At 34.2% G+C, this 18,061-nt stretch overlaps 1 protein-coding gene across 4 annotated transcripts in view; it reads right to left on the minus strand.

Moving 5' to 3' along the window:
• The window catches only part of Ten-a (Teneurin-a transmembrane protein), a 266,172-nt gene that overhangs the window by 4,616 nt on the left and 243,495 nt on the right, over positions 1-18,061 (minus strand). For 3 of the 4 annotated variants that reach the window (XM_085201213.1, XM_085201216.1, XM_085201215.1), the window contains 16 exons: positions 13,828-13,947; positions 13,059-13,736; positions 12,788-12,982; positions 12,476-12,685; positions 12,213-12,398; positions 11,880-12,026; positions 11,474-11,681; positions 9,887-9,913; positions 6,796-6,915; positions 2,842-3,006; positions 2,420-2,594; positions 1,890-2,132; positions 1,520-1,747; positions 1,248-1,438; positions 899-1,134; positions 42-770 (listed from right to left, as the gene is read on the minus strand). In XM_085201213.1, the coding sequence (XP_085057339.1) occupies positions 42-770; positions 899-1,134; positions 1,248-1,438; positions 1,520-1,747; positions 1,890-2,132; positions 2,420-2,594; positions 2,842-3,006; positions 6,796-6,915; positions 9,887-9,913; positions 11,474-11,681; positions 11,880-12,026; positions 12,213-12,398; positions 12,476-12,685; positions 12,788-12,982; positions 13,059-13,736; positions 13,828-13,947 (3,858 nt within the window). The remainder of the gene's footprint in view (positions 1-41; positions 771-898; positions 1,135-1,247; positions 1,439-1,519; positions 1,748-1,889; positions 2,133-2,419; positions 2,595-2,841; positions 3,007-6,795; positions 6,916-9,886; positions 9,914-11,473; positions 11,682-11,879; positions 12,027-12,212; positions 12,399-12,475; positions 12,686-12,787; positions 12,983-13,058; positions 13,737-13,827; positions 13,948-18,061) is intronic. The other variant, XM_085201214.1, reaches the window with a different exon arrangement.

Genomic DNA, 18,061 nt, shown 5'->3' on the forward strand with positions numbered 1-18,061 from the left:
GTAATTTGATTTATTACCATAATATTATGTATATCTTTTACCTTGATCGACTACGTTTAGAACGCCATCTGGTGTAACAGCTAAAGCAGATATTGTCTGGAATTTGGCATTAGATGATAATAAAGTTTCAGTGTTAGTCGGAGGTTCATCTCCGACGGCCACACTTAGACGGCAGGGACATCCACCAATTTCGTCCCTTGGATTTATAGGAACAACCGTAGCTGACATTGATGTGTTACATTCACAGCTTAATTCTTTAAAATTTTCTTGCAGTTTTCCAGCAAAATGCATAATTTTACTAGAAGGGTCTATGGTTTTGATCGTGTTAGTCTTTTTAGCATCTGACTCAGCCACGTAGAGAATTCCACTGGGTGCGAATGCTAAAGCTAATATAGTACCCAAGCTTGAATCTTCTCTAAAATCTGTATTTGTCCTGTTCACAGGCTTAACAATTGGCTTTCCATCACTTCCAAGTCTGCAATGTGACGGCTGACCTGCGACTACCTTTATTTTCATGTCGACTGTCAATTTTAAAATTATCCTATCATCTATAAAGTATAACGATCCATCTAATGGCGACAAAGCAACACCAGTTGGCCACTGCAGTTGAGCGTCATAAGGAGGAATAGCTCCACGACAAGGAACTGGAGACCAATGGTTGTGATGTCCATGGTGACCTACTAACGTGTGTATAATGCCACTCGGGTCTACAGCACGAATATTAGTTCCATCTGCTATATACATAGTTCTATCTGCAGCAATAGCGAGACCTGAAATAAAAACAACTTTAAAATATCTTGGCTATACATAATATACAGAGTGTTTTTGTCAGCACTACGTTAAAGAAAACAACAGTTTTAACTATCCTGTAAAAGCCTAATACAAAGCAATCGTATACCTTTAGGATGAGCCAATTTTGCTTTGATAGCCGGTCCTTCATCACCACAGTTAGAATCGTCTCCTGGCACACATCGGTCTCCATTACCAACAATTGGTTCAGAGTTGGTTGCTGGATCACGTACTTTATCTAAAACTATAACTCTTCTAACTTGATGTCTTTCAGAGTCTGATATGTATAAATATCCATCTGCTGGTGATATACAGATATAGTATTGATATGCAACTTGCGTGGTCCTGAAATACACATTATTATAATCTATAGTGAAATCGGCGATTTTAATTGTATAATATAGAATTTAAATATGAATAAAAAATAATTTAAAAAAAAATGTATTCACAAAACTTACTCTAATTGCAGCACTGTAGTAACAACTCCTTCAGGCGTAATACGACGTACAAGGTTAAAATCACCGACATAAAGAGATCCATCAGGGCCAGAGGTAAGGGCAGTTGGTGTGAGAAGACGTGAATCTGCAGCTTTTCCATTACAATGATCAGGGCAATTGAGCGATCTTTGTAGACCTGTTCCCATTACCACCTAAAATTTTGAATAACTTTAAATTGTACGTAATTGTAGTTTAACTTGAGGTTGACTGAAAAAATAAAAATACAACAATACCTGCACTGTCCTAGGATACTGTTTCAAATGTAACAAAGCTCCGTCTCCTTTTTGCAGAATACCTTCGTGGAAATTATAATGGTGATGAATATCTAAGCCCCATCCGCCAATGTCAGAAATATCCACATCAAAACCAGACAAAGTAGCAGTTTGTGTCTCCCAAACTATAGCTGAACAAGTTGTATATTCGTATCCAATAGATATTTTTGCTTGCGCTTGTCCATATACCTGTTAATAAAATATAATTACGTAAATATTATAATCTAATATATTTTATAGTTTCAGCTTTAGTTCAAACTACCTACAGAATAATAAATACAATAGTACAGTTATGTATACTTCACACATTGTTCACATACGTTACACATACCTTTTGTTTATAGACATTCCTCTTGTTCCAAGCAAACACATGGGTCAAATCAGGGTCCGCCTCGTATGTGTGTGTGTGTAAAGAGCCCTCAATTTCAACGCGCACATGGACGCGAGTAAGAAACGCCGGAACCACTCTTCGGGTCAATTGGATGTGCACACAAGATAAATATCCAGCTGCTTGTGACGAACGGTATGTTAGCTTTACAGACGAGCCCGGTATGCCGATGGACTCGCTCACGATCTGTAGTACAGCGGTCAATTCAATTACAAGCGCAGTAAAGTAAGATAAATGGCAGTTTGCGAAGCTGGGGGGGCTGTTTCTATGTATTGGTACACACATATAAACATAATATGCAAATTATATCTTGAAAATAAAACGGATTTAAAAAAAAAATATTCATATGCTAAAAATCCAAAGCATTATGTCTGCATAGTTGTTTAAACAAATAAAGCGAAGAAAATTAAAGATTTTTTTAAATTTATGTTATAAATATTAAACCTAAAAATAATTTGAAAGTGATAATATACCTGTGCTTCAGGGTATATGACAGTAGAAGTTGTGGGTGAGGAAACTGCTGGTGCTGCCAGAGCCGGCATTGCCACCACTTCAGGTCTGAGTCGCTCGTGATCATGAGCACTACATGGTGGTGTTTCAGATTCCCACCACTGTGGCATCGGGGACCAATCGAGTCTTGGCGGAGCTCTGAAAAAGTTTTTAACCATAAAAATGATAGGAAAGTAGTTTTTAAAAAAATGAGATTAGTAAATAAATCTCTTCGTGCTCATATATTAGGAGAGGAGCCTAGTCTTAGGACACTCTGCTCGTGTACTTTCTGTCGAATTCTTAGGACATTACATTTAACATTTGTTGTATTTAATATTATTGATATATTTTTGTATTTATAGTACTTAAAAATAAAATAAAAATTTGCTGGATAAAAATTTCTAACCTCGGCGTTGGTACTTTAATACTGTCATCACTGAGTTCCATTTGGACTGGTGGTAACACCACAATTTGATTCCATGGCACGAAGACTGTCTTCCTTAGAGGCTTGAAAGGCGATCGCTGGAACTGCAATGTAACTGCTCCACCGCCATTCACCAACACGTCAAACCTAAAATTAAATTGATATGTTGAAATTATGAGATTATAAATTATAAATACATTATATATAGACTCTTTTCAAATGTTATATTAGCTTTAGAAAGCGTAGTTTAAAATCTGGCTGCGTCCAAAACATTAATATAGAGGTAATTTAAAATAACTTAAGAGTAATATTTTTTATATAAATAAGTAAGAAGTTCGAAATTCAGCGTTCTACGCCGCGTCCTCTACGCGTTAGAGTTCTCAAAAAAGGTTTTAAAAAGATGAGTGATGGAGGGGTTTGAAATATGTATATATGAAACTACTCTTCCCTCATCCACCACGTTTTTTTTATTTACTCAAATCTGCCATAGAATAGCAAAAACAATATATTTTTACAGCTTTACAAAAACAGAGGGAACCTACGAGTACACTCGGCGAACGATACTTCGTTACCAACATTCCGTCAAATTTTCGAGGCATTGCGTGTTGAGTGACGTAATTGACCTCTGCGCTTTTGCCTTGGTACCCGAACGAAGAAATGAAAATATAAATAAGTAGATAATAATTAATTCCCTCGAGTGATAATCGAACTCACAACCATGACGTTACAATAATACGCTTGGGCTACGTCGCCACTCAACACGCAATGCCTCCAGAATTCGGCGGAAAGTGGGGAACGGAGTGTATTAACACTAGGTTCCCTCTGCCTACCCTGCTGTGTGCGGGATACAGCGTGCAGCTGATATACACATAGCTGGTTTAATATTCCTTTTGGTATAGAATATCGAAACAAAGATTAAAATAAATGAAATTTCACTTATTGCCTAACTAATAAAATCCATTAAAGACTAATATACATTTTGAATAATAGTAATATACTTTTAATTTTATAAATACAGTTATGAAATTGTCTATTGTTTTTATTTCATTTTAATAGTTAGTTATTGAGGGAAATGAAAATGAATCGTGCTTGAGTACCGTTCATTTAATAATAAGTATCTATTTAATTAATAATTTCTAGAAATAAATCTATTATGCATGTACATATTAGGTATATACTTCAGTTTAGCTTTCATATGGGTACATTTTCAATGTTAATTAATCTCTATGATTATGTTTATAGGAAATTATTATTACTTTCGTTTTAATTTTATCATAAGTTTCATTCTAAACGATGATCTTTTATTGTATTTTGGTATGTTAACATTTATTTGTCTTTTGTAATATGAAAAAAAGTACTGGGAATACAGTAACTTAATATTTTAGTTTTACCAATTTTTTAATACTTTTTTTGAGCGATAATAAATATAATATTAACACATAAATTAAATAGTTTTAATATAGATATATTGATATACATGTAACCTGTGCTATAGTTCAAGCAGCTCATAAGTACTTCGAGCTCCGTAGTAAAAAAAGCAATAAATATATATTTTTTGCTTCACTCTGTATCCCGCATAAAGCAGCGTAAGCAAAGAGAGCCTAGTGTTAAGACACTCCGCTCCACACTTTAAGCCGAATTCATAGAATTTCTTCCATAAAAACTTCTTTGTAATATTTTACAAACTAACATTAATAACTAATATATTCATGGCCATCCCCACACCGACGACCTTTTAATACAAACATTATAGTTCATTTCCCTTAAGTAACAAGCACACAGGTAGTTATTAAACATCATAAAAAGGAAAGATAAACAAATATTAATATTAAATAACATGAAAATTGTATAGTTCTATCATAAAAGCCGTAGAGGCTCTATGTATAATTCGATTATGCGTGAGGAAGTTTTAACGACCGTGACGGAGAATCAATAATAGCCGATGGTTGTTAAGATCAAATATTTGTAATGATTGTTGATTTTTACTTTAAATGTAGTGAGGCACGCGATACGAGAAAGTTGGAATGTGGAATTTGTTGTATTTAGATATTTATATGTAATTTATTGAATCAATCTCAAATTAAACAAACGTTAATAGTTAAAGTGTTTTAAGAATTATGTTTTAGGATAGGTAGAGGGAACCTGGGAACCCAGGTTCAGAATTAGTTACTAATAACAATAAGTGCAATGAAGTTTTAGACCGTATGTATTTTTAGATTTAGTTGCCTGGAAGAGGTGAATTTTGTGAAAAGGCTGCATTTTGCGTATTTTTATATTTTAAGTTCTTTCTCTTGTTAATTAGATATATATTTTTAAACTTTGTGTGAAGTAGAGTTTTTTTTGTTTTGTTACATTACAAACCTCTACTAAGTGACTGACATACAACCACAAAGGACAGCCGAAATTACTGGACTTAGAAAATAAAGGATTCTCTACCTAATATAGAATTTCCCAAAATTCCTACAGAAACGGGAAAGGTTAGGATTTCCGATTTTCGGTTAAAGTTGACGCAAGCAGAGTTGCGAGTGACGACTAGTTTAATATAAAAATCTATAAATGATAATTGTTGGAAATTAAAAACAATATTATTCACATAATTAAATAAGTTAATAAAATAACATAGAAAGTTATAATTTGCGTGTAAAAAGAGAAGGTTAACGGGCTCAACGCAAGCTGCGTCCTCATTGTTTATAATGTATGTACGAAAACATATAAGTGCTTTGTACAGAAACGGCACGTGTTCTAGCACCTGGCCTGTCTTCTTTCAAATTAAGGGTGGGCTGAGTTGTATGCAATTAATTTGTTATTCCGACTCGTTTGCACTAATTCGTGAGGTGTTTTTTTAGGCAAAGGGAACTTAGAGTTAAGACACTCTGTTCTTTACTTCGCGCTGAATTTTCGAGGCATTCTATGTTAATTTTACGTCGCGCTTTGCTAAGGCAGTAGTAAGCTACGGTAGTAAGCTACCAGAGCGAATAAATGAAAATATTAATAACTAGGTTATTTCTTTTCCTCGTATGGGAATGGAATCCACAACCGTCGTATTTACAGTCACATGCTAGTGCCAGTGCATCACGACGGCCTCTACATCATTTACCAGTTAAGCACTACTTAAGGCACCCAAGTGCTGACTGTCGGTTTTAATAATATAAAATTCAGTTTTCACACTTGGCATCGACAATACCGAAGCAATTAAATTATTTTGATTGGATGAAAGGCAGTTCACTGTAAGTGCGAACCTTGACCTAGATTCATCAATTTGAATGCTCTACGAGAGTCCATTAGTAGGAAATAAATGATAAATTCAATTTTTAGATTCATTTTCATTTTCCGGACTGCCAACAAAATATGAAAATTTTTCAAGTAGGGTAGGTACACTACGTCAAAATAAATTAGTTCACGGCAATTATTTTCCAGCAGCAAAACTATGACTTCGCGAACACTTGTGTTTTCAATATAGTTTTTATTAATGTTTTGTATAATGTACGTACATATACTAACATATTTTCAGAAGCTTTCAAGAACAGTATGTTGATGATGTAATTTTTGAATTTCCACGAATTTTCTTTCTTTACTCTGTGTGTTTATAGCCATTATTTTTGCTGTTTTATTATAATAAATATTCTTTTTTCCATACATCTTACTTATTCCAATAATAAATTAAAAAATTGTCCATTAATAACTCCGTTTCTATATGCATTTCTTTATTTTTTTCAGTTTCATGCTGTATTCCATATATAGCAGAGTAGGCAGAGGAAATCTAGTGTTAAGACACTCCGCTCCCCACTTTCCACCGAATTGGAGGCATTGCGAGTTGATTAGCGGAATTCAACGCCGCTCATTTATATCTGTATATACATATCAATTTCACCATTATCACCATATTTTTAGTACATATTATTTTTTAGAATTATCAGCCAATTCTCAACAACTTACCATCCGCCTTGTCTCGTAAGCGTGAATCCAAATCTTGCCTCGCGGTCCACGGAGACCCTGATGCCGATGATGCCGAGCCCCTGCGGCGACACTACCTGCCCCCGCATCACCGACACTCGGCTGCACATCACACCGCTTATCAAATCGTGTCGTAGAGCACTTAACGTGCACGACTATATGATTCACATACATGTTTTTTATTATTTTGTACGGTGTAATTGTTATGTCTTTTGATTGCTATCTTTAAAATTGATTATAATAAGTTGATGTATGTATAATTTATATATATATAGTACATTTTTCGTTAGTAAATGTATGAATTTTCATTTTTTTAACATAAATAATGTATAAATTTAAAATATAATATAAAAAACAACAATTAAAAACTAAAGTAAATGTTTTAAAAGTAATTCTATTTGTGTTGTTCAAACGAAAGTCACAGTAAGTACACACATAGAAAATACGTAAAAGAAAGATTAATTGGATATCTGTGATCATTAAGAGAAGAGCTCGAGTAAACGAGAGTCGTATCCATTAATACTAGAACTTAGTGTGCTTCAGCAAAAAGACAAGAATAACTCGAGGGAACGCCAGATACTTTTAGCTGTAGATGGCTAAAGAAAGTGGAAATGGAAAACTTAGTTTGTAAATTGTCACTATTAGTGTCTAACTCTAACATTAAAAGTGCATACATTTAATATAAAGTTTTTTCTTTTTAAATTATAGTAAATCTTTTGTATAAATAAATCAATAAATTAATGAATGTTTCGATTATTGTAATTTTAATCATTAAGTAGAGTTATTTATATACAAGTTAAAACTAATTTGAAATATAGATTATTATACTAAGTTAGCTCCAGTTCAATGTTAACCAATAGGCATTTACAGTATTCAAAACATTCAGTTCAAACTTCTCAAATCAATTTCACGATAGCCACAGTATGAGAATCATATCGTCGAGCACGTTGCCTCAATAGAATAATGATTGAGGTCACCGTGCCATAACTTGCAATCAAATCTGTGAAAGTGAAGTATGAAAATAAAAATTGAAAAATAAAATAAGAAGTCTTTAGCATTGCACATTCTCGTTTCAGGATTAGCTAATCGTCTAGTCGAAATTTCCATTTGCATAATATATGTATTATTTTTGGAAATCATTGTTGATTAATTAAAATAATTAATATTTAGTATGTAAATGAAAATTTATCTAGATAGGTATGTAGGTATAATAATGCATGTAACAGCTGCCACACAGACCATAGTCAATATTTTTCATATAAAAGGATTTTTGAGCTACATTTATTTTGTACGTTAAATACCATCTCGTGACATTTGAAATTGGTGCAAATTATAATGAATCTATAGCGTTGATATAGAAAAAATATATTATTTCTAGAATATAGCTTGCTTCCAAAGTGCATTTTGAATAAATTTACGGTGAAACGACAAAGTAGATGTTTATGTAGGTAATTTGGTCAATTTTAAATTTAAAATCTAAATTTGAAATTCATTTATGCGAACTCAAAGATTCATTAATGAAACTGATGCACCTAGTTGTTTATATATAATACTAAAAGCTTAAATGTATGTTTAATAAATAGTTTTTTTTATATAAATTGTATACTAATACAGGTATTAAAAAATAAAAATATATATCTACTTAAGCAGATCTCGTTACCCACCATAATCTAGCACATCTTGAGCTGACCTTCGTGTCTTTTTATTACACAGTCGTTGCAATTTTGCTCGCTGGAAATATTTCTTAAATTGTGTTTTAAATAAAACTTTGTCTAAATACATAATATAAATGAAATAGTATATGTATTACAAATGTGCTAGGAAATGTTTAGTAGACGATAGTGTGAAAATTAATATAAGTTGTATATTATTTTTAATATTTAGTTTTATAAGACTTGAGACATAAAATTAAACTAATTTAAGCTTTAGAATTGATTCAAGCTAAAGGATTTATGAGTTACATATTTTTATGTATGCAAGTTAACTTTTCACCGGAGCGTAATACAATTATGAACGTGAACTAAAAACACTTATAAAACTAGTCTAACAAAAAATAAATTATCATTTAAATAATAAATCATACTAGATACCTTTTAAAAGTTAATACAATTTTATTTATATTTAGAGACCCAATTTTAGTTGTTCTAACTACATACACAATAAATGTACACTTATATTCCTAAAAACACTCTGGAAACACAAAAACATATTAATTAAATAATTAATTAATTAATAACACTAATTAGAGGATAGTACGTTGCACCAATTTCAACGTTGATTATTCTAAAGTGTATTTACTCTGTGACCGGTAGATGGAAGCAATGGTTGTTAATGTACAGTGTCGACGAGTTGCTATCATATCGCAGAGAAATGCTCGAAGTTCTCAACTTGTGTTTTCATCAGGGTTAGGATCTAAACATATAAGAGCTTGGGCAGGGTAAGGGTTGGTTAACAGATGATAGACGCAGACAAAGGTTAGGGAACACATAAAAGGGTAAGTTTTTTGAAGCTAATTTTGCGTGTTCGTTGATTTGTTCGATAGATGACAAACATAACGCGCCTCTATACGTATAATTATATTACAGCCCTACACCTAACGAAATGTGTTTTTAACGTCTTGCGTGAAAGCGTATATGATTTTCCTAAGTTTCTTTAGTATATAAAATTTATATCATAGTATATGTGAGCTATAACAGAAGCACAGTAGACGAGAACAAATGTTACAAAAAATGCTTATGTGGTTGTGACAAAATCATATACTATAATTCTATTTATATTTTTTATTTCTTTACAGCGCTCGTCAAACCACGTTCAAATTATTTACAGAGGGTGTAGAGTTTATCACAGCCACAAAGCACATTTAAGACAGACATACAGATGTTACATACACATAGAGAATGAAACGAATACAGACAAAGGAGTAAACGAAAAGTGAAAAGCGTTATTGTCGCCGTTCGCGTGCCAATTGGCGGACAGGCGGCGGGCGACGGCAGTACACACATATGCAGGAGTCGCAACAAAAGGGAATAGGTACTGAACACTGAGGGGCGAGGGCGGGCTGACTGACACTTACCCTGGTGTAAAGGAATCCCAGAACTCGCTAGGAGTGGCGGACACACGGCGGCACAGGGACACAGAAAGACAGGACAGATTACTACACAGATACCTACAACCCTCAGTGCAACCCCACCCCGATCGGCAACCGGTGCGGCCGGTTGCGCTCGTCTACGCTGGTTACCTTGCGTTTTAACACTTGCTTTAATCATCGTTATTATCAATTGACATATTTTAGTACTGATTAACAAGTGAAGCCCGTTTGCATTAGAACAACACCACCACTATTCGATTTCATGTAAATGTTAACAGGACAACTTTACAATGATATGTGAAATTTGGAAAAGTGAGATTTTGAAGGTTGCACCAAGACATTACTATACGGAACTATACGGAACGATACAAGAGTGCATGCTGAATGGTGAACGCGCGAAGGTCAGGTATATATATATGTATCTAGGTCCAATTAAACAAATGCCAGAACGCAATATAACCCTTCCAAAGTTTCCAACATAAATAAAATAGTTAAGCGGCTCGTGTTTTAATGCAAACAAACTTTTGAGGCGCTTTTGCATATAAAGCGAGGTGGGTTGTCTACTTTATTTATTCAGTTTTGCTTTGTCTTATTCTGTTATTATGAGAGGTCGCATTTTCTTTTACTTTATTGAACCGCAAGATTATGTTAAATTAACTTTTGTTTCTAATATTTCAATCGGTTAACTCAGATCGTGAAAGAAACCTGTCTTTTTTGAATAGAATGTAAAGTTTAAAACAGTAAATAAATCTGTTGTCAAGACAAGGTAGACGAAATTAATTAAATTGTCTACGTCGACGTAGGCGTCAATCATGACTTGAGTCCCTGATAATGATTGTAATTTAAATAAATATTTATCTGGCAAAAGACAAACAAAACTGTTCGAAAGTTTTTGAGCGTTCCGATATTTTATATGTTAATTAATTAAATAGATATAATTATAAACGCAATTATTTTTAATTAGACAAACAGGTAGGGTAAGACACACACAAAGGATAAACATTAGACAATACACAACACATCGGATCTGGTGTGAAAACATAAGTGTGAAAACAAAAATTATAAAAACAAAATATTTTTATACTATTATTGAATTATTAATTAACCATGCCGGGATTGCAAAACATAAATTAATAAATTTGCTCTTTATAAAAAAAGAAATAGGAAAATCAGAACACTTCCACCAGATGATAAATAATAATGTAAATAATAAATCAATCAAATCAAAAATAACCACACCAAATCCTTGGAAAGGTCTAGGAAGATGAACGGGATCCAAATTGGTACAGGTGCTAGTTCCTAAATACACAATGTTAATTTTAGATTTTGTCTTTTATTAAGGATTTACAAACTATGGAGATGATAATACGGATCTACTTTTATTGTTAGTGCAAATTATCAATTTATAACTGTGCAAAACCGATCGGTTAATCCTAAGCCATCGTCGAGTAAAAGATATCGTTGTTAATGTTACGATAGTTTTTACAATATTTATTCGATATCTTTCACGTATGAAGTGATTTGGTGTTTACGTACTTGGATATTTGAATATTCTAACTTTAGGTCACTTACCTTTCTGAATATTCATCCATGTGTGCGTAGCTTTGTACGGAATTTTCTTCGATAAGAAATTTAACGCGTTGATAGAAGGAGGCGGTGACCGATGGGGGTTGCTTACGAAGCAGTACTTCTACAGGATCGTTGGAGGCCAAACACATAATGTGCTCGGAGCATTCAGGCCTGCTGCAGCACTCGGAATCCGAGCAGTCCGTCATGCCATCTTCAAAATGGTAGTGCCAATGTCAAATGATCGATCATTTCGAATGCAGAAAATATTTTTGATTCCTTTTTGATAAAGCTTACGAAATACACAATAAAAATAGAGAAAATGCTTTAATCACTACTACATATTGGATTATGTTACTGAATGATTATGATTGAATGCAAGAGTAGATTCAAGTATAAATAAATGAATTACCTTCATCATTATCTTCGTTGTCGCTACAAGAGAGCTCAAGCGCGATAGAGCAGTCGGTGCCAGCCCAGCCGTCAGCGCAGGAGCAGCGGTATACACCATCTTCCAGTAAGCACTGACCGTGACGAGAGCAACCATTTGGACAACCAGCTGTGTATTTATTAATTACTTTTAATATATGCTTATTTCGTGAAACACGGTATGCTAGGCTATGGTTTGTAAACCTTAGTTGTGATAATGTACTTATACCAAGTTTAGTCTTTAAGAGCGTTATAACTTTTCTAAATAGTAAGATACAATTACATCATATTCTGAAAAATACAATATTATACTTACGTAAAGTGCAATGTCGTCCATTCCAGCCTTGTGTACAAACGCATGTGCCATTTTTGCATTGACCATGTTCATGACAGCGAATATCGCAAGGGCGTTGGTCGCATAAGGAACCCGTCCAACCATCATCGCAACGGCATACTCCTTCCGCGCATACACCATGGGGTCCACAATCCAAGGAGCAGACCACTGAGAAAAAATATACAGTTAATATGTAATAGTTAATATGTAAAAATTAATAAGCTAAGATTGTTAAATATGGGTACCTTGTGAGCAATCATCGCCAGTATACAATGGATCACAAACGCATCTCCCTGCATCTAAGTCGTATATTCCTCTTTGAGAGCAGGCAGGCAAGCATCGTTGAACGCGCGCGTCACGTTCCGTGCAGGCTGCCCCGCGCCAGCCAGCGCGACACACGCAACGACCACGAACACATGACCCATGACCACCGCAGGTAGGGTCGAGGCAGTCCTCTGTATTAAAATATCAATAATTAGAATATAAAATATATGTACGTAATACGTATATAAGATATAATATTTTAAATATAAATGTTAAAAATGTACTTTTAGTACCTTCATCACACTTAAATCCTTTCCAACCAGCTTTGCAATGACATTGTCCAGCCACACATTGACCACGGCCAGAGCAGTCAGCGGGTTCACAATCATGTGCAGGAATATCACACTCTGCTCCTTTCCAACCTTCAGAGCAGTGGCAAACTCCACCCGCATATGCACCATGACCAGAGCAAAGAACGGGGCATACACCTTTGAACAAAAACATTTTGTTAAAATTTAAATATAATACCAGAAATGAGGTATATTAAATAGGAGCTGAGCTTACTTTTTGAGCAGTCATGCCCTTCAAAGCCATCCATACAATCACATTTTCCAAGATAGCAAGATCCGTGGCCAGAGCAATCATCTGGGCAGGAATTTGTGACACCTTCTGCTTCAGAAACAATCATTTCGACATGATGTGGTTGGAGTTCATCATTGTAAATAGATATAAACCAGCGTCCCGTGTCAAGGTATTGAAGTATACTAACATTCACTCTCATATCTGTGGATCTCTTAGTAATAGTATGGTTCCAGCTTTCAAATGGACTAATTGTGCTAAGTAATGTCTTCATATCAACAAATGTGGGCTCCTGTGATTCAAACTGATATAAACTCCTTCTTTTTCTAAGTCTGTGATCAACTCGACCGCCTCTAATAAATTCTACGAAGTCGTACTGTGTAACACTAGGAGCGACGTTTCTTCTTCCATATACAGCAAAATTAGCTCCCCAAGGTACAGTAAAATTAAGACTAACGAATGCAGGTTGTTTATTTCGGAATTCGGAACTCCAAAATTGGTAAGCAGGAATAGTTGCACTATGAAGTTCATCGAATTCACGGACTTCTAAAGCTGGAGACCATGGCGGTGGAGCAGCTTGCTGTACCTGCTGCGGTATTACAGCTGACTCTAAAGCTGCTTGAGCAGTCGTTGACCAACCTAACGAAGATGTTGATATCGATTCTAAAAATAAACAAAAAAGTCATGGTAAAGTATAACTACGATAATAATGTAATTAATTCTTACAAATTACAATCACAACATTTTTACGTACCATCTGATGGTGAAGATGTTGAAAGAGCATCTCTAATTCCATGTGAATGTGTGACCGCTTTTACATCTTGTACCAGAATACAATTAGAATTGTCTATATTACTTTTAATTGACGATAATGCTGCAACAATAAATATATCCACTTTAAAAAATATATATTTAATATAATTCTTCTAGATTAGATTATATGCTTCTATTAAATAAACTGCTTAAATGAATTAAAAGACCTGTGTAATATTTCCATTAAACAATTTTATTATCTTTGAATCTGTTATAACCAGAAGTCAAAATGAAATTCCATTATAGCATTGGCGTGATTGTAAGCGTTATTACGAAACATGACACAAAGAGAAATGTCTCTGTAGAATGTGACGTTTGGTAGATGCATCTATGAGTAGGGTAAGTGTCGTGACGTCCCGTTGAGTTTTAATTAACCGGAGCAAGTCTAAGGCGCATTTCGTGGCACTGTGACGGAGCAATTGGTTCCGGTGCAATGGACTGAGTGGCTTGTAAGCACGTAGGTTGCTTACATCTAAACATTTCTTGCTGCCGGATTGGTAGTTTCTTCGAAAATGTTACTAATTTACACGTATTGGAAAGCTGATATGTGAAATAGATCGTGTAATTATTTTTATAGAAATTAAGTTCTACAAATCAAAGACAGTAAAAATATCGTTTAATCGATGTTATAATCAATTGAAATGAATATAAAATCGAGATTTTTTAATGTCTGAAAACAAACAATTAAATCATTTATCCTTAACAAAAGTTGAATTTGAAATAAAACATTACCATCTAAATGGAATTGATTGTGCACATTTATTAGTTCCATATGAAACCTGCAAGCGGCCGGGATTTGCTGGCCCATTAAAGATGCAATGTTTATTTTGTTTTGGAACGTGTGCCCGAGCCGGGATCTGGTTACATCGCCTTAAATAAAACTCGTAGCATACCATATGTCAATCGTCGTACGGTTTAATTGACGTAAAGGCGAAGCGGAATCCGACTAATTGCCTACCATTTACTTTTGATTATTGGCCTACAATTTGCTGAAAGATATTCCGAATAAATAGACAGAAGTGGAAGTGATTTATGGAGTTGGTTAGTAAATTAATTGTTAGGATTTTAGTGCCATAATATTACTTATAACAAAATAAAGTATAAGGAATATATATAAACTAGAAGTATTTTATTATACTTATTATATTTAATTTAATTCTGGAGGCATTGCTGTTGAGTGGCGGAACTTAACGCCGCTCTTAATTAAATATTAAATATTAGAATTCCTCGACTGGGGATCGAACTCATAAACAGTTGCGTCTTAACCCCCCTACACCACGACCGACTTCTCTAACCAAATATTGTAATATGAATGAAAATTCACAGGTAAAAATTTATAAATAAATAAAATGACTACAAATTTTAGAAGCCAACAAGTAGACATTGTCATCGTAAAAACAAATACAAAAGTGAATAATTACGTTATCAGCGTCCCTTGAAGAGTGATCTCCGTAAGATTCAGTGGGAGATAAGCATCGTAATACGTTGACGCCATTTGGCCGTTTGAATTGGACGATTTAGTGTAACTGCTTCGAGGGTCAATGCTTAACTGGATAAGTTATCGATGCACTTATCTATGGTTTAATATATAATTTATTCATGACTCACAAATAGTAAATCTCATTGATTTTTTTAAATCTCGTATTGCAAATTTAGATAAGCACTGATACAGGCGTAGGGAGGGAATATTTAAATTTTGTTTCAAATTGTCTATACAAATACTAAACAATGATGTTTTTAAAATATGCTATGCAATAGCTGTGGTATTTTTAGCTGTGTTGGTATATGGACATTTCATAATAATTTATTAATCTACAGAAAGCGAAATTATTTAGACCTCAATTTTGGACATTAATGTATGAAATGTATATTATTTATTTATATTAAGTTGGAAATAAAAGCTATTAAACAGCATTGAACTACATATAAACGAGCACAGACGACGTAAGTTCCGCCCACAAAAATGATATATTGTAATGTGGTAAGTTGTTCCTTTTCGATGATCCCTCGTAAATTCTATAAATTTTCGCAATAGAGCGCCGTCGAGGAAATCGAGGGTCGTTGAATACGTCTCCGGGATGCACGGGACGATTGTGTGCAGATGGACGATGTTTGCTATCTATACTATTTTTCGAGTTAATACAATTTATTGTAATACGATTCAGCATAGATTGCATCGTGCAGGGGGACTGGGGGAACAAACTCGTTTGATGGAGTCTCGGGGGACCCTGGCGCGCCGTCGCAATGGCTCGGTATTAGTCACGTGATAAATCTTCCACTCCGTACCTCTCTCCCTCTATCTCTTTTTATCGTTCGGCACACATCATTAAAGCGTCCTGTTCTCGCGTAAATATGATCCATATTCAAGGAGGGTCGAGGTCTTGTTTGCTCTATTTTAAGAAGTGTGGACAAGAACAAATCTATCAATGCCAGGCACAAATTTAATAATCAAATTGAAAAATTAAATTTGCTATCGCCTAAAAAATGTAATCATAGCTGTATGGAAATACAAACGAAATGTATAAGGGGAATTTTAACAGAGCTTTAAGGGATTAAAAATTGATAAGTTTGTAATATTGTAGAAAGAATAACATCTTTTGTTATCATTTTCAATAAAAAAATGAAACCGACCGAAATATAAATGGTTATAGGAGAGCTACTAACGTTATCGTATCGCAGGTGAGTAGTGTCTGGCTCTATAAAGTATATTTCTGAGCTTGGCCTAGTTTGACGAGGCACGGCTAAGGTTGAAAGTAAAGAAATAATCTTTTTAAATGAGGTTCTCTTTGTGTACTTTATTCTGTGTAAGAGAAGAGTGAAGATTCACTTCACAAGATCTTTCGCATTGAGATAGAGTTATGCGTATTCATTATTTGAGGACATTATTAGTAATATCGAAAGTAATACCTAGTAAGCATAATTTATTATTAATTACAAATTATTTACGTGAAAATATACCCAAATGCAGGACAGGCTGTGGATTCGATTCCCACTCGGAGAAATGAAATATTTGATATTTTATTTTTTTCTCTTTTTCTGGTGCTGTTTGTTGAAAACGCGGCTGTAAGTTTCGCCACTCGACACGCAGTGCCTCTAGAATCCTACGGAAAGTGGAGAGCGGAGAGGGCTCCCTCTAACTCCTGCTACATGCGGGACACAGCTTGAAGCTAAATGAATAATATATATTCAAGAATATATCTTGATGCGTATGTATAAAATGGTGCATTTAAACATTTTTCATAACAAATCCACCATGTGGCGCGTGTTGTTACGCATGTATTGGATATTATTTTAGCATTTAGTTACAGTTATAGGGAGAGTTTAAATAAAAAATTAGGGGTCTTCAAAATTTCAATTACATTAAAAAGTTGACGCAGCTATATTCGTGCCCATTCATCGTCCTCGGACGTAATGAAGGGTGCAACAGATGGTTCACATTTTTTTCATTACACCGGCAAAACTACTGTACACCAGAAGATTTATGTCGGATTAAAATATAGAGCGAGTTTTATTCGCTACATATTCGAAACATTAGTGGGTGTGACGACAAATATTTGTATTTCTAGAGCTTGGTACTAGGAGGCGGATTACAATTACACTGTATATCGCAAGGAACCTAAAGTTAAGTATCGCATTTCATTTACTACATTGCGTGTTGAGTGACGAACTTAAAGCTATGCTAACTAAAAATAACTCCCCCAAACGGGAACCGAACCGATATGCATTCACCGTTGCATACCGTAGATCATCACAGTCATACTCTGTGCTGCTGTGCTACGACGGCCTCAGTAAAAATATGAAGTAAAGTGTAAATATAAGACTAAAATTTAATTTAGATTATTTAACTTCTTATTAACGCCATAAAAAGAGCTTAAGTTTCAGGCGAGATGAATTCTACTAATTATATTATTAGATTAATATTGTAATGTTATAAAAGAAAATATAACACGACATTTGTCTCACAACTTTTTAATTTGTTTTACCGAGAATAACGTTCAAAGACAAATTACTTATAAAGTCGACTGCATTTAAAAAAAATACCTACCATCCGTATATCTCTGTATTTTATTGATATTTCGTTAGTTTAAATGATATCTTTGGAAAATCTAAACGAGGTGATTTAAAAGTCATTCAATTAAAAAGAGTGTATCGGTTTCCAACAGACGCGAAGCCGG

This window comes from Heliconius melpomene, chromosome 17 (assembly GCF_056956725.1).
Source record: "Heliconius melpomene rosina isolate 202511_hmr_F chromosome 17, ASM5695672v1, whole genome shotgun sequence".
Lineage (NCBI taxonomy): Eukaryota > Metazoa > Arthropoda > Insecta > Lepidoptera > Nymphalidae > Heliconius > Heliconius melpomene.